Here is a 19,701-nt window from a genome sequence, read left to right as displayed (position 1 = left end):
GTGCAGCCCTTCAACTTGCACTAGTTGAGTGCTATAAAACGTTTAAGGCACATTTGCAACACTATTTCCAGTGTCGACTGTAAACGCAGCCAACTTCACTCACTTCTTTCTTTCCAAAAATCCGAAGATGGTGAGTGGACGTCGTTGTTTGTTGTGTGATTTAATTTTGTTTTAAACAAGGTGGAAGTGTGCATATGGAAACTGTTAAGCACATTTATTTAAGCATTCCTTCTGTGCACTCCCTATATTAGACGCGCCATGATATGCAACTGTGAAAGTGAGCAAAACTATAAAAAACGACTGCAGCGTGCTAACATATGTAACCTCCCCACATGGTTTGCCTTTTGTAGCCGCTGTTATCAAAAAGTAGCTCCTTGTGCCCAATACACGTGTGTCCAGTAAAACTTTTATTAAAACCTTTTCATTTCTATTTCCAGTCGAATATCAAAAGGAAGAAGACCAGGAAGCTGCGTGGTCACGTTAGTCATGGCCATGGTCGCATTGGCAAGCACCGCAAGCATCCTGGAGGTCGTGGTAATGCTGGTGGCATGCACCACCACCGCATCAATTTCGACAACGACACCGCAAAAATTTCCACTTAAGTCGTCACCACAAGTTCAGGCCCGAAATAAATTTGGACAAACTGCGGTCTTTGGTCGGAGCCGAAAAGCTCGCCGATCTGGAGAAGGAAAAGAGCACGAAGGCGCCAGTTATTGATTTGGTGCAGTTTGTAAGTTCACTTAAATATTGTACGCTTCTTGTTAGTTACGTATTCTTAACATGAAGAGATTCCACAAGGCGACGGGCGAACTGAACGCAATTGTACATTGCTCTCCTCGTGTAGAGAAAAGCCTTTCAGATTAAGAATACTAGAAAACAAAAACCTAAATTCATTTTTACTATAACTCGAAAAGTTCTAATAATATGTCTTCTTTTTTGTTAAATCAGGGCTATTACAAACTGTTGGGCCGTGGCCACTTGCCCGCTCGTCCCATCATTGTTAAAGCCAAGTACTTCGGCCGGTGGTGTCTGCTTGCTGAGAGCCTAAGTTAAAAGCTTCTTGTTTTTGCAAATTCCTCATCTGAAACGCTAAAATTCCCACATTTCTGCATGCGGGATCCAACGAATTTTTAAATTGGCAAAAAAAAAAGTTGGTCAACTGTGGTCTCTGGTCGGAGCAGAAAAGCTCGCCGAGCTGGAGAAGGAAAACAGCACGAAGGCGCCAGTTATTGATTTGGTGAAGTTCGTAAGTTCACTTAAATATTGTAGGCTTCTTGTTAGATACGTATTCTTAACATGAAGAGATTCCACAAGGCGTCGGGCGGACTGAATGCAATTGTACATTGCTCTCCTCGTGTAGAGAAAGCCTTTCAGATTAAGAATACTAGAAAACAAATACCTAAATTAATTTTTACTATAACTCGAAAACTTCTAATGTATTCTTTTTCTTTAAATCAGGGCTATTACAAACTGTTGGGCCGTGGCCACTTGCCCGCTCATCCCATCATTGTTAAGGCCAAGTACTTCTCCAAAAAAGCTGAAGACAAGATTAAGTAGGCCGGTGGTGTCTGCTTGCTGAGAGCCTAAGTTAAAAGCTTCTTGTTTTTGCAAATTCCTCACCTGAAACGCTAAAATTCCCACATTTCTGCATGCGGGATCCAACGAATTTTTAAATTGGCAAAAAAAAAATTGGTCAACTGTGGTCTCTGGTCGGAGCAGAAAAGCTCGCCGAGCTGGAGAAGGAAACAGCACGAAGGCGCCAGTTATTGATTTGGTGCAGTTCGTAAGTTCACTTAAATATTGTAGGCTTCTTGTTAGATACGTATTCTTAACATGAAGAGATTCCACAAGGCGTCGGGCGGACTGAATGCAATTGTACATTGCTCTCCTCGTGTAGAGAAAAGCCTTTCAGATTAAGAATACTAGAAAACAAAAACCTAAATTCATTTTTACTATAACTCGAAAAGTTCTAATAATATGTCTTCTTTTTTGTTAAATCAGGGCTATTACAAACTGTTGGGCCGTGGCCACTTGCCCGCTCGTCCCATCATTGTTAAGGCCAAGTACTTCTCCAAGAAAGCTGAAGACAAGATTAAGAAGGCCGGTGGTGCCTGCTTGCTGAGAGCCTAAGTTAAGGTGTGTTTCCAAAAACTGCTTCAATTATAATAAGCATTAAAAGCTTCTTGTTTTTGCAGATTCCTCATCTGAAACGCTAAAATTCCCACAATTCTGAATGCGGTATTCAACGAATTTTTAAATTGGCAAAATAAAATTGGTCTACTGCTAGAGGAGACATCAGGACTGAAAGTAAGACAGATTTACATATATGTATAACAAAGGAAACATTGTGTCATCGCCCTTAGAACTCCCCAGACGATGGACTTCCCCGTTATATTCGCGAACAAAGCGTAAAAAATGCCCTTAGTTTTAAGTTAGCTGAACTCTACCAAAAAAGTCGGTAAACGTCGAAGGTGATAATAATGTGGACAAGGAGAATGTTCTGTTTACTGCCGAAGACTGTGGAGCAGAGACCGGTGCATAATTTATTACTCAATAATAGCCGTGCCAAACTAGAGCCCGCCGACAAGGTGCACAAACAGCTACTCAACCAGACAGCTGCCGATAGGCAATTGCGAACAGCGTATACAATATCTAAATGTACTCTTCGACAAGGATCGCAACGCGGGAGCGCGAGTCAAGAAGGGCAACGACAATGGCCTGGACCTGCCAACAACCAGTGCTGGCAGTGGCAATGAAACCGGGGATGAGGACGATTACCTTCCTGCTAGCTCAAGTGATGAGGAAAATGAGCTGTCGCGCCGAGTTGTGACACCAAATGCTATAGATGCGCAATCCTCAATAGACGGAGTGGATGACTCTAAGCGTCGCCGCATTATCGCACTCTTTGAACTCATTTTTAACTTATATACTCAATTATTCCATTTTTAATTTATGTATGTTTAGGTTTAAGTCTCTATCACTTCATGTGTTTGTGAACGTATGTATGTATACCTTTTCAATTGTTCATTTGTAGTTTTTGCTCGTCTGCATGTATGCAACATATTCAATCAATGGCAACTAAATCGTTATCATACGAATAAAAGAAAAAAATACAACTCACCAAGCAAAAATTGTAGTTTTATACACATAGGTTTAAATATATAGTTGCATTGAGCCGAAGGCATGGACTTGCAAATGGTCCAGCAATTTGTCCGATTGCTGTAAATTCATTATATTTTTAACCAAGCGCAATAAATCCATCGTTAAACTTTCATCTTGTAAAGCAAAGAGCCTTTTCAATGTTTCCACTAAATTCTTAATTAACTTAGCATTGTCAATGCATGTAAATGTGGCCACAATGTTGGTAAATACACGTACAGCATAAATAACTTTAAACTTTTCTGTTGGAGTCTTAAAATCGCCCTGCAGACACGTCTCTACAAAACTCAACAGGTTTTTAGAATTTCGCAAGCACAATTCTTGCTCCAGTCTCAAAATTTCCGTTTGAAATATGATGTGCATGTAATATTCAGATGCCGGTCCGGAGGCACACTTCTCATGCACGTGCTCAGCAATATAGCGACGGTCCTCGGAACTTAGCAAATCAGCAGCAGATGTCGCTATCAGATATAAGCAAATGGCAGCATCTTCTTGATAAACATTCAGATCATCGGCAGGTGCAGTATATAACTTCCAGAGCTTTGGCACAAGCTGCATCTGAAGCAGGGTCGTGGTCGCTTTGTTGCTTGTAGACAAAATATTGGCCAATGTCCATAGACAGCTACGTTTCAAGCGAGGCTCTTTGATGTCCATATAAGTGACCAGATAGGTACCTGCCAATGTGGCAATCTTTTCGCAGACATGCGCTTCTCCCAACGAAAAGTTGCAAAAGCATTCGGCGGCATCAAATCTACGTGTCAGATCTATACCTGCGAAGAAATATTATGAGATAGTTATCTTGTTCATCTTGTTCTTAGACATAACGTCACAATAAGGAGTTAAAGCGCAGAACTGCGTCTGGCGTGCGAAACTTGGAATAAAAATTGATTATCACTGCACTCTATCAGTGGCGACATTTGTCAGCTTCACTGCGCTGCTTCAAATGAGGCATTGCAGAAAATCGCCGCCGAGCTTATTGTGACGTGCCTGTACAGGAAGTCAAAAAGTTGTAGTCTTTAAATTGCATACCCTTTTTGATTGTATTATGGATGTTTTGCTTAGCAAAATGCACTCACCTGTGAGTTCTTTTACCAGCACCTGCACAGCGCCCTGCTTATCAGCAAATGCGTTGATGTTTTCATTGCCCTGAAGGAAAGCATAAGATAAACGATACATATCGTCCATTCACATCCTTAACTGAGAGGGGTTCGATCTCCTTAATTTCTTCCTTTATTTTTCCCAACCCAAAACGCAACGCATCTGTAGCACTTGTACGCAGTTCTTGGCGTTGCCGACGCGCTTACTCCCGTACTTTCTGGCGCAAAAAGTTATCCTCCAATTTGACTGTAGTACTTGAAGAATTGTCACTCATTTCAGCCAAAAAAAAATCTTTAAAAGCCGGCGCAAAACAAACCGTACTTGTGACCAGGTAGTGTTGAAAACAACATGAATAATTTATCGATAATGAAATACAACAAGCGATACAGCTGTTCGACAGCTGTTCAACTTCCAGCCGCATTGCATAAATATAATTTGTGTTTAACTTTTATTAAAAACGAGTAAAATGTCTTTTAATATAATGCAAAAGTTAACCCTGCAATATCTAAAAGCAGACCAACCACTTATAAGTATGATTTGATGCCGAAATGATGGAATCTTTATTAATATTTATTTTATGTTCATTAAAGCAACAATACGTAATGCGAGCAAGAAAACTGGTGGAAGTACGCGGAACAAGAAGGGTCACCCAAGACCGAAGCACCGCGGCTGGCGTGTCCAGGATGGCCACTTTGTATCCCAAGGAACGATACTAGCCACGCAGCTAACAACGCGTTTTCATCCGGGCTTGAATGTATGTACATGTCTGCTGCTTTATCTCCTGCATTCAACTGTAAATGTTTGAATTATATATTATTAGGTTGGTTTTGGACGTAATGGCACGTTATTTGCAATGGAGCATGGCAAAGTTTATGTTACCTGCGAACAAATCGATCCAAATTGGGAACACACCTGGATTCAGCGTAACTATGCTGGACGCGATGGTCAGACTATTTATAAGAAATTCTTCAATGTCATCCCCGAGAAGCAGCATCAACGCTTTAAGTTGATCGAAGAAGTGTAAAAGCTTTTATTAATAAACTTAGAGTAATAAAAAAATTGCCCTTTTATTTAAATATTTGTGCAGCCCTTCAACTTGCACTAGTTGAGTGCTATAAAACGTTTAAGGCACATTTGCAACACTATTTCCAGTGTCGACTGTAAACGCAGCCAACTTCACTCACTTCTTTCTTTCCAAAAATCCGAAGATGGTGAGTGGACGTCGTTGTTTGTTGTGTGATTTAATTTTGTTTTAAACAAGGTGGAAGTGTGCATATGGAAACTGTAAAGCACATTTATTTAAGCATTCCTTCTGTGCACTCCCTATATTAGACGCGCCATGATATGCAACTGTGAAAGTGAGCAAAACTATAAAAACGACGGCAGCGTGCCAACATAACCTCCCCACATGTTTTGCCTTTTGTAGCCGCTGCTGTCAAAAAGTAGCTCCTTGTGCCCAATACACGTGTGTCCAGTAAAACTTTTATTAAAACCCTTTCATTTCTATTTCTAGTCGAATATCAAAAGGAAGAAGACCAGGAAGCTGCGTGGTCACGTTAGTCATGGCCATGGTCGCATTGGCAAGCACCGCAAGCATCCTGGAGGTCGTGGTAATGCTGGTGGCATGCACCACCACCGCATCAATTTCGACAAATACCATCCCGGTTATTTCGGCAAGGTCGGTATGCGGAATTTCCACTTACGTCGCCACCACAAGTTCAGGCCCGAAATAAATTTGGACAAACTGTGGTCTCTGGTCGGAGCGGAAAAGCTCGCCGAGCTGGAGAAGGAAAAGAGCACGAAGGCGCCAGTTATTGATTTGGTGCAGTTTGTAAGTTCACTTAAATATTGTACGCTTCTTGTTAGATACGTATTCTTAACATGAAGAGATTCCACAAGGCGTCGGGCGGACTGAATGCAATTGTACATTGCTCTCCTCGTGTAGAGAAAGCCTTTCAGATTAAGAATACTAGAAAACAAATACCTAAATTAATTTTTACTATAACTCGAAAAGTTCTAATAATATGTCTTCTTTTTTGTTAAATCAGGGCTATTACAAACTGTTGGGCCGTGGCCACTTGCCCGCTCGTCCCATCATTGTTAAGGCCAAGTACTTCTCCAAGAAAGCTGAAGACAAGATTAAGAAGGCCGGTGGTGTCTGCTTGCTGAGAGCCTAAGTTAAGGTGTGTTTCCAATAACTGCTTCAATTATAATAGGCATTAAAAGCTTCTTGTTTTTGCAGATTCCTCATCTGAAACGCTAAATACAGTACATTCGACCATCAAAAATGTATTTGTTTTTTAATAAATTTAAAAGAAAGAGCCACAATTTTATTGTTTTTTGTGCAGTGTTGATTTTTTTTGTTTTTACTTGAGATGAGCCAACAAGTCTTGTTGAACAGCAACTCACCGGCAGCTATTCAATCAATATTTATCAGTTTCCTCATCATTATGATGGGGATTATGGAAAATTTCCTAAAAAAAAAAAATCTGGCAACCCTGTATGAGCGGCCACGCGCACCTGCCAAATCGATGGCTTATTTCGCACATTGGGGCAGAAATTCGCAGAACGTCTCGTTGAACGGTTCGGTTTTCGATTTGTGGAGGTAGTTGTAGGAAGAGAAAGAGTTGTAAAAGGTATAGTCAATCGCAATCATTGTAGGTCAAGGCTATCTGTAAAATGTACTTCCTTACTGCCTATGCAATTCGAATGACTTTAATGCAATGACCTTTCCTGAAGAATTTGATAAAAGAGTTGCGGCTTACGTATGTAGATAGGCGAGCAGCAAAACAAATATGAAAATAGGGGCTTTTTTTTTGCGAAATTGTAAACAAATTTGTTTACCTGTGCTTACAGCTCACATCAGCTAATTTGCAACAATTACATAACGAGACCTGGACTAGCGAAAAATTGTAAAGTCGCAGTAGAAGAAACATGGCACAAAAAGTCTTGAGAAATGTGACTCACTGCATCTTTGATATGGATGGCTTGTTGCTTGGTAAGTTTTTTATAGGGGCGACGGACTGTGATACAAGTGCAATTTTTGACACATGTCGCCATTCCCCTTCCACTTCGCACACTTAACAACTAGACACGGAACGTCTCTATTCGGAAGCCATGCAAAAGATTCTCGATCCATATGGTAAAACATTCACGTTTGACGTAAAGGAACAGATAATGGGTCTGCAGACACGCCAAGTTGCCGAGTTTATGATAAAAACGTACGACCTGCCGTTCACATGGGAACAGTATTCGGAGAAGCAACGCGATAATGCCAAGGCACTGATGATGGACGCGCAAATGATGCCAGGTACGCAGATTTGGCCGCCCAACTAATACCGCTTCCTTCTCTTACAGACACGGAAAAGATATACGAGGAAATCACAAGGCAAATAGCTGCAGCTTTTGGACGGCCCTATCCGGAGGCTGTGCGTTTTCGAGTGATGGGCACAACGGAGCAGCGTTCCGCGGAAATAGCGGTCACCGAATGCAAACTGCCCTTGAGCGTAGGGGAGTTTCTACAACGCTATCACAAGCTATGCGGCGAGCGTTTGCACAATGTGCCACTGCTGGAAGGTTAGAACTTGGCCAGTCGGCCCGCATGTATACACACACATATGAACAAACATAAAAGCAGTAGAGTAGCGATAATTTGAGCATAATTTGGCCGCCTGCACATGTTCATTCAACCGCAGGCACGTTCGCTTCTCCGCAAAAAGTCCATTGTTATTTGCCTATGATTTCCAGTTGTATCTTTAAATCAAATTTACATGCTGTGGCTAAAGCATTCATTATTTTGCAGGTGCTGAGCGCCTGTTACGACATTTGCACGCAAATAATGTTCCTTTCGCCTTGGCCACCAGCTCGGGTGCCGACATGGTGGAACTAAAGACCACACATCACCGCGAGTTGTTCGATTTGTTTAATCACCGCGTATGCGGATCCACCGACAAGGATGTGAAAAATGGAAAACCAGCCCCAGATATTTTTCTAGTCGCCAAGGATCGATTTGAAGACAAGCCTGCCGCTGGAGATTGCTTGGTTTTCGAGGACTCACCAAATGGCGTCACGGCTGCCATTAGTGCTGGCATGCAGGTTGTTATGGTGCCGGACCCTCGCCTATCCAAAGAACGGTGCAATAATGCGACACAGGTACTACGGTCGTTGGAAGATTTCAAGCCCGAGGAATTTGGCTTGCCGCCGTTTAAAGATTAAGTTGGAATTGCATGACGAGTGTTTGTAATGCTGTGCATGTAGCCGCAAGATGCTGACCATTGTAAACAATGTACCTTATGTTGTAAGCATAAAGATGTTTAACGAACATGAGAAATGAAAAATACAAATTGTGCAGTTATTTTTTAGCAGTATCTTCGGTTGTGTGTTCTTTAATAGTTCCTTCATTTGGTTCCATAACATAAAGCCTACTTGCCAACCGCATCCAATTGTTTCTGTATGTCGGGCGCAGGTTGGTTCGTCAAAGAAACAGATACCTCCTTGCCTTTGGCTGTAATTTTAGGCAAATTAAATAAACAATATATTAACTTTTTAGAATGTAATATTCACCATAGCGTGCCCACAGCCTCGGTTGTACACCAGAGCACTCGCGAATCAAGATGGGGAGGTTGGGATTATCCTTCTTTAGATTGGGATAGAACTTCTGCACGAATTCCCTGGTTTGTTTTTATTTAAAATTATGTAATAGTACAGCAGGAGCAAAAAGTGGGCGGCCACTTACCGGGCGCCCTTGGAGGCTTCGCTGGCTGGGTCTAATATGATGCGAAGTTCCTTCAACTTCGGCGTAAAGGCAGCCAATCGCGATACTGTAACACGCATTTTGCTGATTGCTTGGAGGAATCAAATTGGAGAAAACTCTAAGCAATTGTATTAGGTGTGTTGCCACCTATGTTTACTTTTTTATCTATGCGTTTTGATGTCTGGCAGCGCTAAATATTGATACTCGAAATCCGACTTACTCGAGCATTGTACACATCTCTAGTTGTTGAGTGTTTTATTTTCGTGCTAGTAAGTTTAAAATAATAATTTGTACAACAAAATGGCATCCGTGCATTGCCAACTATGGATGGGCAGTGTAAGTAGTATTTGAATTGTCTTTAACACACTTGTCTAACTAAGTAATTAAACACAGCTTGAATCTTATATGACGGAGAACTTCATAATTGCCGCATTCCGTAAAATGGGCGAGGATCCGACCACTGTACGTTTGATGCGGAATAAGTATACAGGCGAGCCAGCTGGTTACTGCTTTGTCAATTTCGTCTCAGATGACCACGCTCTGGATGCCATGCACAAGCTTAATGGCAAGCCAATACCCGGCACAAACCCTATAGTGCGTTTTCGCCTTAATTCTGCCAGTAACTCGTACAAGATGCCCGGCAGCGAGCGCGAGTTCAGCGTCTGGGTTGGGGATCTTAGCTCTGACGTAGACGATTACCAGCTTTACAAGGTGTTCTCCAGCAAATATACATCTATAAAGACTGCTAAAGTGATTCTGGACAGTCTAGGCTTCTCTAAGGGCTATGGATTTGTGCGTTTCGGTATCGAGGATGAACAGAAATCTGCCTTGTACGATATGAATGGTTATATTGGATTAGGCACCAAGCCCATCAAGATTTGCAACGCAGTGCCTAAACCAAAGGCAGAACTAAGCGCCGCTTTAGGCATGGGTAGTGGTAGTGGCAACGGCACTACCTATGGTTATGGTGGCTCGAGTACAACATCCACAACGCAGGGTACAGATTACTCGCAGTACTATGATCCGAACAGCACTTACTGGCAGGGTTACAATGCCTGGCAGGGCTATTATGAGCAGGGAGCCCCCTCCATAACGGATGCCGCTGCCTATTACCAGCAAGCTATGTCGCAGTCTCACTCAAATCCTCAGACATTAGCGCAACACGCCGAGGCCTGGAGTGCCCAACGCAGTGCTCAGTATGAACAGCAGCAGCAACAACAGAGCTCAAGCGCCAATGGAGCAAACGAGGAGGACTACGGACTGGAGGAACATAAATTCGTGCTGGATGTGGAAAAGCTTAATCGCGAAACTATAGATTCAGATCGTCGGCTATACGATGCATTAGAGAGCTCCAAATGGTTGCCTATCGAACAGTTGGAGGTGTTTTAAAGTATTGATTGATTGATTTAATTGGCTAATTAAGATTAAACAATTTAATTTTCAAGTGTATGCTAGTGATAAAATTTCAATTAAGAAGGGCCAGTAGAAATAATATACATTCATATGTATGTATGTATATACTATATACCCACTAAGAAATGTTGCACGGAATTGCAGAATGATGGAAACTAAATTTGGTTGCCAAATGTCAAAAGTGACATTACCATCGTGAAGTTTGACATTTTTTAGCATAAACGTCCTCACAACGTGATGTGAGTTAAAAAAATCAATTTGGCCTAACAGTTTAAAATTCAAGAGAACGTTTTTACTGGATAATTTTTCAAAAATTTTGACGTAGATTATCTCAACTAGAATATGTCGATAAACTCAGTTCTTTGTATGGCAATAAAGCACCATCAATATCCACAGTATATCGCTGGTATTGTGATTTTAATCGTGGTAGTAGTACGGTCGCCGACGAATTCCGTTAAGGTCGTCCAAAATCGTAGAAACATGTTTTATGGATAGATGAAGTTTAAAAGCTATATCAAGATATCGAATTTTATTATCAAAAAATGAAAAGATGAAAATTAAACATGCATAAATCAACAGCTATTGTAAACAGTACTAAATGTTTTTGTTTTTAATTTTTTTATTTTGCTGGACAGTCCAGCTCATTTCTAGAATTCCAAATTTGTGTTGCGAAAAATCGCATATTGTGGCAGCACTGAGCCGCTGTGGCATCACTATTCGGCGCTTTTGAGATACGGCCATTTTTTCGGGTCTTTGCGATTTTCTTCAGATCGCATAAAACATTAATATCCGTTGAATTATGGCACCGTTTAAACGAGCGCGGCAGCCAAAGTTCAGCACACAGGCATTGCTGGATTTCGATCTGGGCGAGAGTTCGTCGGATAGTGATTTCCTGCCAGACGATGACAACGACAACGAAAATGAGAGCGACGGGGAGGGTGACAGCAGCGACGCCAGTAGCAGCAGCGGCTCGGACTCAAATGCCGACTCGTCGGAGAGCGAGGATTCTACATTGCAACTGCGTCAGCTGCTGGCCGAAAACGATGTGGGTGCTGCGGCGTCGCATGTGAATGGAATTGCACCGCATGGACAGGAAAACGGGCTGCCCGCATTTCGAGCATTAGAACCGGCGCAGCTCTCGCAGGCGCCGCCTAAGCGAATGTGCTGTGTGTGTCTGGGCGAACGCAGTGACGATGTCAACGAGATTGTCGAGTGCGATGCTTGTGGCGTATCTGTGCATGAGGGTTGTTATGGAGTGAGCGATAACGTAAGCATATCCAGCACCAACTCCACGTGCTCTACCGAACCCTGGTTTTGTGAGGCCTGTAGAGCCGGTGTCTCTGAGCCAGACTGTGAGCTGTGCCCAAATAAAGGCGGAATTTACAAAGAGACGGATGTTGGTAAATGGGTGCACTTGATTTGCGCGCTCTATGTGCCTGGCGTGGCATTTGGTGAAGTGGAGCAGTTGTCTTCGGTCACACTCTTTGAGATGCAGTACAGCAAATGGGGTGCCAAGGTGTGCTCCTTATGTGAGAATTCGCTATTTGCTCGTACTGGCGTCTGCATTGGCTGCGATGCCGGTATGTGCAAGACCTACTTCCATGTCACATGCGCCCAAGCGGCAGGATTTCTCATCGAAGCTCATCATGAAGATGATGCCGCCGATCCCTTTTATGCTCACTGTAAAGTGCACTCGGAGAAAGAAATGATTAAGAAGCGGAGGCGTAATTATCAGACGCTACGGTTGAATATGCTTCAAAAGATTAAGGAACGCGTTGCTGTCGAACAGCCTGGCGAACCAAATCCCGCACAGGCACGAATACAACGCAAGCTGCTCAAAATCCAGCACAAATATGGGCAACACAAGCAACTGAAACCGACTCCTTGGGTCCCCACGCAGAAAATGTCACGACTGTTGACGACATCGGCTTCCGCATGCCGACGGTTGCTGGCCAAGGCCGAAACCATGTCCGTGGATGTGCAGTATTTGGAGCAACGGGAGGCCCATATCAATGCCCTGACAGACATACGCAAAAAGTGGCACATAGCACCCGTTTTTAGTGTCGAGTTTGTCGCTTACTACATGGACCGTATTGTACGCATGGAAGAGTTGAAGCAACAGCAGCAGCAGTTGCTGCTCGACAATGCAGCGCTATCCAGGGAACAGGATGAGCTGCGTGCCGAATACGATAGGGCGCTTGAGGAAAAGAAGGCAGCGAAAACAACGCGAGACTCTCTGGTCGCCAGCATAAAGGCCTTGCACAGCAATCTGGCCCTTCTCAATCCCAATCTTAATTTGCTAACTACGGAGCAGATAGTGCGTCCACAATTAGAGGTAGCCAAGGCAAGCACGCCACCTCAACGTCCCATCTCTGTGCCGACTGCAGCCGCTCTTAAAATGGGCGTTGGCTTTCCACTTTCACACCTCGCACCGCCTGGAGCCAAGGATTCAACCCGTATGCTGAGCACTCACGCCAAACACAGCAATAACTCCAAGACGGGAACAGGATCGACTGCCATAACGCCATCAATGGCCTGTGGCATATGCAAGCGAAATAACGATCAACATTTACTGGTAAAGTGTGACACCTGCAATCTGTACTACCATTTAGGCTGCTTAAATCCGCCGTTAACGCGACCGCCCAAGAAATCCAAACAGTATGGCTGGCAGTGCTCCGAATGCTGTGATAAATCGGATGTATCCGATGCTGTGACTGAAATCTCATCGGGTCCGCGAAAGTCACGCACACGTTTCAATAAAGACGGTCATTTGGTTTATGTAGATCGCTATTCGCTGGATGATATTCCCGCGCATTTTCCCAAGGAAGCGACCAAACGGGCCTTAAATAAATCTTTGCCAGCTGTAGTCGAACCTACTGAAGATATATACAAATCTCCAGCTCAAAAAAGACCCAAGCAGCAATCCCCGCGTAAGACCCTTTCAAATGGTAAGTACACTTTATTGAACCCAATCCATATTTATGTAACCCCTGAATCGCAGCACTAGTTACTGCAGCTCCTGAAAAAGAGATGCCGACGCAACTAGCCGCTGATGATGCTGCATCCGATAAGCTGTCGTTGCTCACCGCTACTATCTCGAATCTTTCTGGCTGCGATGATTCTATAGACGACTCCATTGGCAAGCAGTCGCGCAAAGGCAAACGCAAGGATAAGCACAAAAACAAACACAACTTGTCATCGGATACAGAGAAGTCCTCAAATAAGGAGCACAAACGCAAGCGAAAAAAGCGCGCCCATCTCGAGGATTCCACTCAAGACACGGCGAACTCTGCAGGCAGCACTATCAAAATAATTTTCAAAACTTTACGTCTGCCCGGTGAAGATGCTCCTGAATCGCAGTATTTTTATGTGCCTGCCAATGCAGTACGCTCGGTGGATGAAGCATCACGGCCAACCTCTGTGGAAACTGTTGAGGATGTTACCCAACCAGAGCCACAGCTGCAGCTACAGCCGGCAACAGTTCCCACTCGTACAGTGTCGCCTCAGAAACTTAAAGACGTTAAAGAAATAGAGGTAGTGGCGGAAGCCAGTGCTTGCTCCCCACAGCGCAAGGTTAGTCCACGTAAGGCAAGTCCCAGGAAACCACGCGTTGGACGACCTCGATTATCCAATCCCAAGCAAAACATTGAAATCAATTGCTGCGTTTGCACCAAACCCGGCAAGACCAATCAGGTTGTGACTTGTGATGAGTGTGCCAAACATTATCATTTTGCTTGTCTCGATCCGCCGCTAAAAAAATCGCCTAAAATTCGCGGATATTCCTGGCACTGTGCCGATTGCGATCCCACGGAAGACGAAGCGCAGCAACAAAAAAAGAAAAAGTAGTTTTTATTCATTTATATAGTTTACTTAATTTTATTACATCAAATATTAAAGTTTTTTAGGTTTTCATTAATTAGTATTTATTAATAAATTTCTTCGATATAAACTAAAATACTTTTATATCAAAAATACAAAGTTCTGACGATAAACGTAACTGCTTCATATTTTCCTATTTTCTTTTCAATTGTAAAAATACGTTTCTATGCTCAAATATATTATTAGTCATATCAATATTAAAAAATTCTTTTTACGGGATAAGAAAACTAATGGCCGACAATTTTGATACTAATTTCTGCCGAAATAATAATATTAATACTAGTAGTAATATTTAGCATACCCGTAGTGTGTGACAGTACGTATGTAAATAAAAACAAAATCACATATGTAAATTTACTTTTTCTGAATGTTACAAACATACACACTAAATTTCATCAATTTGCATTAAAAAATTAGTTGGGTATACGATTTTTAGATTTCGCCTATTTGATGGCATAGATCGCATACCTTATTTTCTGCTTTTTGTTGCCACTACAGGAGAGTTGACATACAAAATCCTACGAGTGTGGTCTGATGATAGGCATAGAGAAGGTAAGACCTTATAATTTTCTCTGCTTATGCCTTTGAATACACCAATGTCGATGAGATCAGGCCTTTCATATATGTAGGTATGTCTTTTTAGCGTTGAGTGTAATGCTAGTAGTGGTATTCTGCACTAAATCATTTAAATGTTAACTGCGTGGGGGCATCTAGCATCTATCTATGTATATGTTTAGTCTCATAGAACTCCTACTCAGAAATGTTGATGTTATTTATTGTCAAATAAAAGCAATGTCTGGCCATAAAAGAAAAATTCTTCAACAATTCTTTATTATTCACTTTCAAAGAGTACATACATTTTTCAAATTAAATCGAATAAATCTTAAACTGTAGTTACTTTTAAACTACATACATATATGGTTGATTCGATATGGACGGCAAATCAAAAATGTTAGACCAGGAATAAAATTTTTTTTGGGACATTCTCCTGTGTAACCGCATCGGAGGGCCTGCCACTGCGCATTTTGGTGGAGTTTCGGCCACCACGAAACTCTCGGAACCAATATTTCACGGTGTACTCTGAAGGAGCATTAGCCCCATAATATTTATCCAACTTTAGTTTCCTTCGCTGTTTTGCGTCTCAAAAAATAATGTTTTATGAGAGAACGAAAATAGTTTTGTCCCATGTTCAACACGATACATACATATGTATGTATGTTTTCGGTATATATCATTACGGACAAATTGTATGTAGAACCTTTTATTTGGGCATGACTATTTTATAAATGTGGAATAACTTATTTAAAACAACCGATTATAAAAATACCACAAGTGTATATTTTCAAAATTGGCAATATCGTGGTAAGTATCGTGCTGATGTATGGTATCGCAGTTTTGTAAATATCGATATACAAATATTTTGATATGAAATCTACAACCCTACGAACCGGGCTACCAGCTGAAACAAACAATTTATATTGAAGCTGGCCACGTAAATCGTGACGTGAAGTGGGTAAGTTTTGTTTAATCCACAACAACATTGTAATTTACTGAAGGTAAATAACAGTACGTACTCTACAAATAGAAATGCCACATCAATACACGGCCTGTTAAGAAAATGTATGGCACTAGAAGCTGACAAGGTGTTGAAGAAGGGGGTATCAACATAAAGTGGAAATGGAGGAAAAAGCAAAATATTCTTTACTGCGGGGGGAATTGGTGGACACACAAAGCATATGGACACGGTAAGACCTCCTTGTTCAATAGTAATCGTGCAGTGTATTTTACATGAGAGTTGGTTCTCATTTATTTTCAGTCACGAGAAACGCGTATGGTTCATAACGCTGATAACGGGTACTTGTATGCTCTATTCCACGCGCACGACTATGCCGCTGTTAATGCCAGCAGTGGCAAGTGCACAGAAATGGAGTAAAACAGATTCTGGGACTGTGCTCAGCTCTTTCTTTTGGGGCTACACATTAACTCAAGTGGTGGGCGGTTATTTCAGTGACCGCTTCGGTGGCCAGCGTGTTATACTATATGCTGCCATCGGCTGGTCATTAATCACATTTCTTATGCCCACAGTAATATGGGCGGCAGCTGCTGTCAAAAGTTATGCTATACCATTTATAGTTTTGGTGCGCATTCTTAATGGCGCCTTACAAGGCATGCACTTTCCCAGTATGATTAGCTTGACCAGCCAGGTAAGTGAAATCTTTACTCTATACTATATTCAGCTTTTAATCATGGATGTTTCTCTTGCAGAATCTTTGCCAAAATGAGAGGAGCAGCTTCTTTGGGTTGCTTACTGCCGGTTCCGCCATGGGTAATTTGCTCACGGGAATAATGGGGTCATTTTTGTTGGATTATTTTGGATGGTCATATGTGTTTCGCGTGATTGGTCTGTTAGGTTTCGCTTGGGCGCTGGTTCTTCGATATTATGCCATGGCTGGCGAGCGAACACGGATCATAAATATCTCGAATCCGTCACGGTTGTGTGTTAATAAAGCACCAGCGGAGTCTGCAGTACCCTGGCTTCGATACTTTAGTCGTTTGTCATTCTGGGCTTGTGTTCTTACGCACGCCTGCGAGATGAACTGCTTCTTTGTGTTGCTTTCCTGGCTTCCAACATATTTTCACGATGGTTATCCAGACGCCAGAGGCTGGGTAGTCAACATGATTCCTTGGCTGGCCCTTCCGCCTTGCACATTATTGGCAAGATACTTGACCACATACCTGTTGGCTCGAAATTGGTCAACGACGACGGTGCGCAAGCTCATCCAGAGTTGTTGCTTTGCTGCACAGAATATAGCGCTGTTCATAATGAGCCGTACATCCGATTTTCATACGGCACTTATATGCATGACTGTTATTATTGGTGGCACGGGCTTTCACAATAACGCCGTGACTGTAAATCCACAGGACTTGGCGCCGCTACACTCAGGGAGCGTGTTTGGCCTAATGAACACTGTGGGCGCATGCCCCGGATTCCTAGGCGTCTATTTAGCGGGGCACATCCTGGAACTGACGCAGAGTTGGCCTCTAGTATTTAGTGCGGCGGCAGGCATCAACCTAGTTGGTTGGGTTATATTTGTAGTATTCGGTTCCGCTGAAGCAATTGTATAATTCCTTAAAATTTACATTCTGTTGACATATAGCTGTGCGCTGTTATTTATACATATGTATGTAATGCCTGTATATAATTTAAGGCCCGTACATTAAGTAAAATATAAACTACTGCTGTTAGAGTAGATTATCACAATCTCTAAGTATAACGTATTTTAAGTAATATGATGGCATTTCATGGCGTAAATAAGGCATAAATCAACCCTCTGTCCTTCTATTTAAAAACTCTAATAAAAAGTAAAATTGTTTTATAATGTAAGTATATAGTTTTATGTAAAAGACATGAGTCCTCGTGACTTAAGCTATGCTCTTTGACATATATGGTCCATCTTGGTCGTAGCCCAGCTTCCGATAATAATTTCGTGTACCCACACCTGATATGACTGCTAATTTTAGGCTGCCGTGCTCCTCCCTTGCTATTCGCTCGGCCTCCTCCATCAGCAGCATACCAAAACCCTGGTGTTGGAATTTAGTTGGATCTCGTGCATTGACCGGTACCACGGAGCCATAAACATGCAGCTCGCGCACAATTGAACATTCACCCTTGAGTTCGGGTCTGAATGTGTCCGGCGAGCATTTGCGCAGGCGCAATAGACCCACAAGTATGTCCTGTTCAGGATCTTCGTACGAAAGAAAAGTCTCCCAGCCTCCATTGGCCACATAATCGCGACGAATCAACTCAATTTCGTAAGGACGAACCTTATTGTGTATTTCTTGAATGCCTACTTCACGCGTACGCACATCGCGACACGTCGTTCCCAGATCCTTCATGCGGGCCAGTGCAAGCTCTCGAAGATTTCCATGCTCCACGCCAGAACTGTGAATGCAGTTTTTGTAAATTAAAACTTGTTTTTTGGATGTTTGAGGCATGTTTTTACCTGACTAATGGCATCGGTATGTCGCGTTGGACACGATATACACGAGTCCAAGGTGGAACCAAGGCCAATATTTTGGCAACCAAATCGACCAACATCGATGGAGGATAGGATTTGTAACGGCCCGTTTTCCAGAGCTCATAGAGACCAGTGCCGCGGATCACAAGAGTGGGATAGATTTTCAGGCCATCCGAACGGAAGGCGGGGTTCTCAAAGTACTCAATAAACTGCTCGATGTCGCGCTCGAAGTCCACATTCGGCAGATCCGGCATCATGTGAGTCACAATCTTGTAGCCGGCATCCTTACCTAACTGAAAGCTTTCGCATACCGCGCGTACGGTGTGCCCTCGATTTGTGTCCCTGGCCACATCTTCGTATACAGACTGGACTCCAATTTCAAGGCGCGTGCAGCCATAACTTAGCATGTCCGATATGTGACGCTTTAGGCAGTAATCCGGTCGTGTCTCAATCGTGATGCCAATACATTTGGTACGAGATTTCTCCGAATAACGCACGGCCTCAGCCACATTTGCGCTGCTATGACCAGAGAGAGCATCATGTAGATTACGTATAAAATAATCTCGATATTCTTCCGGTAGGCACATAAAAGTTCCGCCCATGACAATAAACTCCACCTTGTCAACCGAGTGACCCAGCTGCTTTAGTTGCTCCACACGATGGCGTGTCTGCAGGAAGGGGTCGTAGCGGGCCCGTATGGCGCGCATGGACGTTGGCTCATACCCCGTGTAGGACTGTGTCGAGTACTCAAAATCGCTGTCGGGACCGCCTGGACAATACACGCAAATATTGCCCGTCATATTAATGTGCGGACAGCGATGAGGCTTGCACATAACTGCAACAACAGCAATCTGAAATCCGCCAAATATGTGGATAAACATGTGTACACATATGTAGATCTACTTCTTTCTACTTACGCCACTCGCCGTGCGAATGGGTTTTGCTCTCAGCTTAGGTAGCAAAATCTTTTTGGCATCCTGGGGCACCGCCGCTATGATGTCTACGAGCCGCGGTGAGCTCTCGAGTCCATATTTGGATGAAATAAGCGATTTCATACGATTGAGGTTCACATCTTTTTTGGCTTCGTGCGCCTGCAGTAGTTCCTGAATTATTTCGCCAATTACTAGAACTTTTCGTTCCTCACGGCTGAGGCCAACGGCTAAAAAACAGATAGAAAATAATAATATTTCATACTTAACACCCACAAGCGTAGGAAATTACTTGGTGGTATACGCAAGTAAACAAACTTACCGATCTTTTTCCTGGGCTTCATTTATTCGCATTAATAACTTATTGCACGTGTGCTCCAAGCGCTGGCAAAATATCGATATGTCGTAGTTATCGATAGTATTATTCCTATTTAAAATAATTACAATTATC

At 42.8% G+C, this 19,701-nt stretch overlaps 9 protein-coding genes and 1 pseudogene across 13 annotated transcripts; 7 read left to right on the top strand and 3 right to left on the bottom strand.

Moving 5' to 3' along the window:
* Positions 1 to 83: 83 nt before the first annotated feature.
* LOC115630414 lies at positions 84 to 2,977 on the top strand (annotated as a pseudogene).
* On the bottom strand, positions 2,977 to 4,536 carry LOC115630410. Of its 2 annotated transcripts, none has more exons than XM_030526946.1 (2): positions 4,236 to 4,536; positions 2,977 to 3,923 (listed from the first exon to the last, which is right to left on the bottom strand). In XM_030526946.1, exons 1-2 carry the CDS (start codon positions 4,342 to 4,344, stop codon positions 3,154 to 3,156), a joined length of 879 nt encoding a protein of 292 aa, XP_030382806.1. In that variant the 5' UTR covers positions 4,345 to 4,536; the 3' UTR covers positions 2,977 to 3,153. The 2 variants fall into 2 exon arrangements, with proteins under 2 accessions (XP_030382806.1, XP_030382805.1); XM_030526945.1 differs by having other exon boundaries at positions 2,978 to 3,929; positions 4,236 to 4,535.
* A 121-nt stretch (positions 4,537 to 4,657) lies between these two features.
* LOC115630412 (39S ribosomal protein L27, mitochondrial) lies at positions 4,658 to 5,310 on the top strand. Its single transcript, XM_030526948.1, has 3 exons — positions 4,658 to 4,787; positions 4,848 to 5,011; positions 5,078 to 5,310. The coding sequence occupies exons 1-3, from the start codon at positions 4,724 to 4,726 to the stop codon at positions 5,279 to 5,281; spliced, it is 432 nt and encodes a 143-aa protein (XP_030382808.1). The 5' UTR covers positions 4,658 to 4,723; the 3' UTR covers positions 5,282 to 5,310.
* Positions 5,311 to 5,421: 111 nt separating this feature from the next.
* Positions 5,422 to 6,585, top strand: LOC115630411 (60S ribosomal protein L27a). The gene is made up of 4 exons (XM_030526947.1): positions 5,422 to 5,468; positions 5,771 to 6,088; positions 6,306 to 6,440; positions 6,500 to 6,585. The coding sequence occupies exons 1-3, from the start codon at positions 5,466 to 5,468 to the stop codon at positions 6,432 to 6,434; spliced, it is 450 nt and encodes a 149-aa protein (XP_030382807.1). The 5' UTR covers positions 5,422 to 5,465; the 3' UTR covers positions 6,435 to 6,440; positions 6,500 to 6,585.
* A 201-nt stretch (positions 6,586 to 6,786) lies between these two features.
* Positions 6,787 to 8,624, top strand: LOC115630474 (probable pseudouridine-5'-phosphatase). 3 transcript variants are annotated; one of them, XM_030527047.1, is made up of 5 exons: positions 6,787 to 6,893; positions 7,114 to 7,255; positions 7,349 to 7,567; positions 7,615 to 7,833; positions 8,060 to 8,624. In XM_030527047.1, exons 2-5 carry the CDS (start codon positions 7,192 to 7,194, stop codon positions 8,470 to 8,472), a joined length of 915 nt encoding a protein of 304 aa, XP_030382907.1. In that variant the 5' UTR covers positions 6,787 to 6,893; positions 7,114 to 7,191; the 3' UTR covers positions 8,473 to 8,624. The 3 variants fall into 3 exon arrangements, with proteins under 3 accessions (XP_030382907.1, XP_030382909.1, XP_030382908.1); XM_030527049.1 differs by lacking the exon at positions 7,349 to 7,567; XM_030527048.1 differs by lacking the exon at positions 7,615 to 7,833.
* On the bottom strand, positions 8,609 to 9,151 carry LOC115630476 (NADH dehydrogenase [ubiquinone] 1 alpha subcomplex subunit 2). Its single transcript, XM_030527050.1, has 3 exons — positions 8,993 to 9,151; positions 8,821 to 8,927; positions 8,609 to 8,761 (listed from the first exon to the last, which is right to left on the bottom strand). Exons 1-3 carry the CDS (start codon positions 9,088 to 9,090, stop codon positions 8,679 to 8,681), a joined length of 288 nt encoding a protein of 95 aa, XP_030382910.1. The 5' UTR covers positions 9,091 to 9,151; the 3' UTR covers positions 8,609 to 8,678.
* Positions 9,152 to 9,220: 69 nt separating this feature from the next.
* On the top strand, positions 9,221 to 10,459 carry LOC115630598 (tRNA selenocysteine 1-associated protein 1). The gene is made up of 2 exons (XM_030527217.1): positions 9,221 to 9,346; positions 9,404 to 10,459. The coding sequence occupies exons 1-2, from the start codon at positions 9,311 to 9,313 to the stop codon at positions 10,397 to 10,399; spliced, it is 1,032 nt and encodes a 343-aa protein (XP_030383077.1). The 5' UTR covers positions 9,221 to 9,310; the 3' UTR covers positions 10,400 to 10,459.
* Positions 10,460 to 10,793: 334 nt separating this feature from the next.
* Positions 10,794 to 14,403, top strand: LOC115630596 (PHD finger protein 14). Of its 2 annotated transcripts, none has more exons than XM_030527216.1 (3): positions 10,794 to 10,829; positions 11,059 to 13,371; positions 13,440 to 14,403. In XM_030527216.1, exons 2-3 carry the CDS (start codon positions 11,223 to 11,225, stop codon positions 14,267 to 14,269), a joined length of 2,979 nt encoding a protein of 992 aa, XP_030383076.1. In that variant the 5' UTR covers positions 10,794 to 10,829; positions 11,059 to 11,222; the 3' UTR covers positions 14,270 to 14,403. The 2 variants fall into 2 exon arrangements, with proteins under 2 accessions (XP_030383076.1, XP_030383075.1); XM_030527215.1 differs by having other exon boundaries at positions 13,425 to 14,403.
* A 1,339-nt stretch (positions 14,404 to 15,742) lies between these two features.
* Positions 15,743 to 17,687, top strand: LOC115630676 (solute carrier family 17 member 9). The gene is made up of 4 exons (XM_030527320.1): positions 15,743 to 15,815; positions 15,888 to 16,047; positions 16,119 to 16,506; positions 16,568 to 17,687. The coding sequence occupies exons 2-4, from the start codon at positions 15,980 to 15,982 to the stop codon at positions 17,426 to 17,428; spliced, it is 1,317 nt and encodes a 438-aa protein (XP_030383180.1). The 5' UTR covers positions 15,743 to 15,815; positions 15,888 to 15,979; the 3' UTR covers positions 17,429 to 17,687.
* Positions 17,602 to 19,638, bottom strand: LOC115630422 (probable elongator complex protein 3). The gene is made up of 4 exons (XM_030526960.1): positions 19,573 to 19,638; positions 19,239 to 19,480; positions 18,307 to 19,172; positions 17,602 to 18,245 (listed from the first exon to the last, which is right to left on the bottom strand). Exons 1-4 carry the CDS (start codon positions 19,592 to 19,594, stop codon positions 17,726 to 17,728), a joined length of 1,650 nt encoding a protein of 549 aa, XP_030382820.1. The 5' UTR covers positions 19,595 to 19,638; the 3' UTR covers positions 17,602 to 17,725.
* Positions 19,639 to 19,701: the final 63 nt, after the last annotated feature.

The sequence above is a fragment of the Scaptodrosophila lebanonensis genome, unplaced genomic scaffold (assembly GCF_003285725.1).
Source record: "Scaptodrosophila lebanonensis strain 11010-0011.00,11010-0021.00 unplaced genomic scaffold, SlebRS2 tig00001410-arrow-pilon, whole genome shotgun sequence".
NCBI classification, from domain to species: domain Eukaryota; kingdom Metazoa; phylum Arthropoda; class Insecta; order Diptera; family Drosophilidae; genus Scaptodrosophila; species Scaptodrosophila lebanonensis.
The sequence above is the reverse complement of the archived record's forward strand: the minus strand, read 5'-3'. Positions and strand labels throughout refer to the sequence as shown.

Bases quoted from the DNA above. Each gene is read 5' to 3' on its own strand.
- LOC115630410 (XM_030526945.1), bottom strand. From the start codon at position 4,344: ATGGACGATATGTATCGTTTATCTTATGCTTTCCTTCAGGGCAATGAA. The intron at 3,930-4,235 runs GTGAGTGCATTT...ATTTCTTCGCAG, and splicing joins GCTGGTAAAAGAACTCACAG to GTATAGATCTGACACGTAGA.
- LOC115630412 (XM_030526948.1), top strand. From the start codon at position 4,724: ATGTCTTTTAATATAATGCAAAAGTTAACCCTGCAATATCTAAAAGCA. The intron at 4,788-4,847 runs GTATGATTTGAT...TGTTCATTAAAG, and splicing joins AGCAGACCAACCACTTATAA to CAACAATACGTAATGCGAGC. The intron at 5,012-5,077 runs GTATGTACATGT...ATATATTATTAG, and splicing joins GTTTTCATCCGGGCTTGAAT to GTTGGTTTTGGACGTAATGG.
- LOC115630411 (XM_030526947.1), top strand. The intron at 6,089-6,305 runs GTAAGTTCACTT...TTGTTAAATCAG, and splicing joins TTATTGATTTGGTGCAGTTT to GGCTATTACAAACTGTTGGG.
- LOC115630474 (XM_030527047.1), top strand. From the start codon at position 7,192: ATGGCACAAAAAGTCTTGAGAAATGTGACTCACTGCATCTTTGATATG. The intron at 7,256-7,348 runs GTAAGTTTTTTA...CTTAACAACTAG, and splicing joins TATGGATGGCTTGTTGCTTG to ACACGGAACGTCTCTATTCG. The intron at 7,834-8,059 runs GTTAGAACTTGG...ATTATTTTGCAG, and splicing joins CAATGTGCCACTGCTGGAAG to GTGCTGAGCGCCTGTTACGA.
- LOC115630476 (XM_030527050.1), bottom strand. From the start codon at position 9,090: ATGCGTGTTACAGTATCGCGATTGGCTGCCTTTACGCCGAAGTTGAAG. The intron at 8,928-8,992 runs GTAAGTGGCCGC...AAAACAAACCAG, and splicing joins GAAGCCTCCAAGGGCGCCCG to GGAATTCGTGCAGAAGTTCT. The intron at 8,762-8,820 runs GTGAATATTACA...CTAAAATTACAG, and splicing joins GAGGCTGTGGGCACGCTATG to CCAAAGGCAAGGAGGTATCT.
- LOC115630598 (XM_030527217.1), top strand. From the start codon at position 9,311: ATGGCATCCGTGCATTGCCAACTATGGATGGGCAGT. The intron at 9,347-9,403 runs GTAAGTAGTATT...AATTAAACACAG, and splicing joins GCCAACTATGGATGGGCAGT to CTTGAATCTTATATGACGGA.
- LOC115630596 (XM_030527215.1), top strand. From the start codon at position 11,223: ATGGCACCGTTTAAACGAGCGCGGCAGCCAAAGTTCAGCACACAGGCA. The intron at 13,372-13,424 runs GTAAGTACACTT...CCTGAATCGCAG, and splicing joins GCGTAAGACCCTTTCAAATG to CACTAGTTACTGCAGCTCCT.
- LOC115630676 (XM_030527320.1), top strand. From the start codon at position 15,980: ATGGAGGAAAAAGCAAAATATTCTTTACTGCGGGGGGAATTGGTGGAC. The intron at 16,048-16,118 runs GTAAGACCTCCT...ATTTATTTTCAG, and splicing joins ACACAAAGCATATGGACACG to TCACGAGAAACGCGTATGGT. The intron at 16,507-16,567 runs GTAAGTGAAATC...TTTCTCTTGCAG, and splicing joins TGATTAGCTTGACCAGCCAG to AATCTTTGCCAAAATGAGAG.
- LOC115630422 (XM_030526960.1), bottom strand. From the start codon at position 19,594: ATGAAGCCCAGGAAAAAGATCG. The intron at 19,173-19,238 runs GTAAGTAGAAAG...GGCGGATTTCAG, and splicing joins CCATTCGCACGGCGAGTGGC to ATTGCTGTTGTTGCAGTTAT. The intron at 18,246-18,306 runs GTAAAAACATGC...CTGCATTCACAG, and splicing joins ATACCGATGCCATTAGTCAG to TTCTGGCGTGGAGCATGGAA.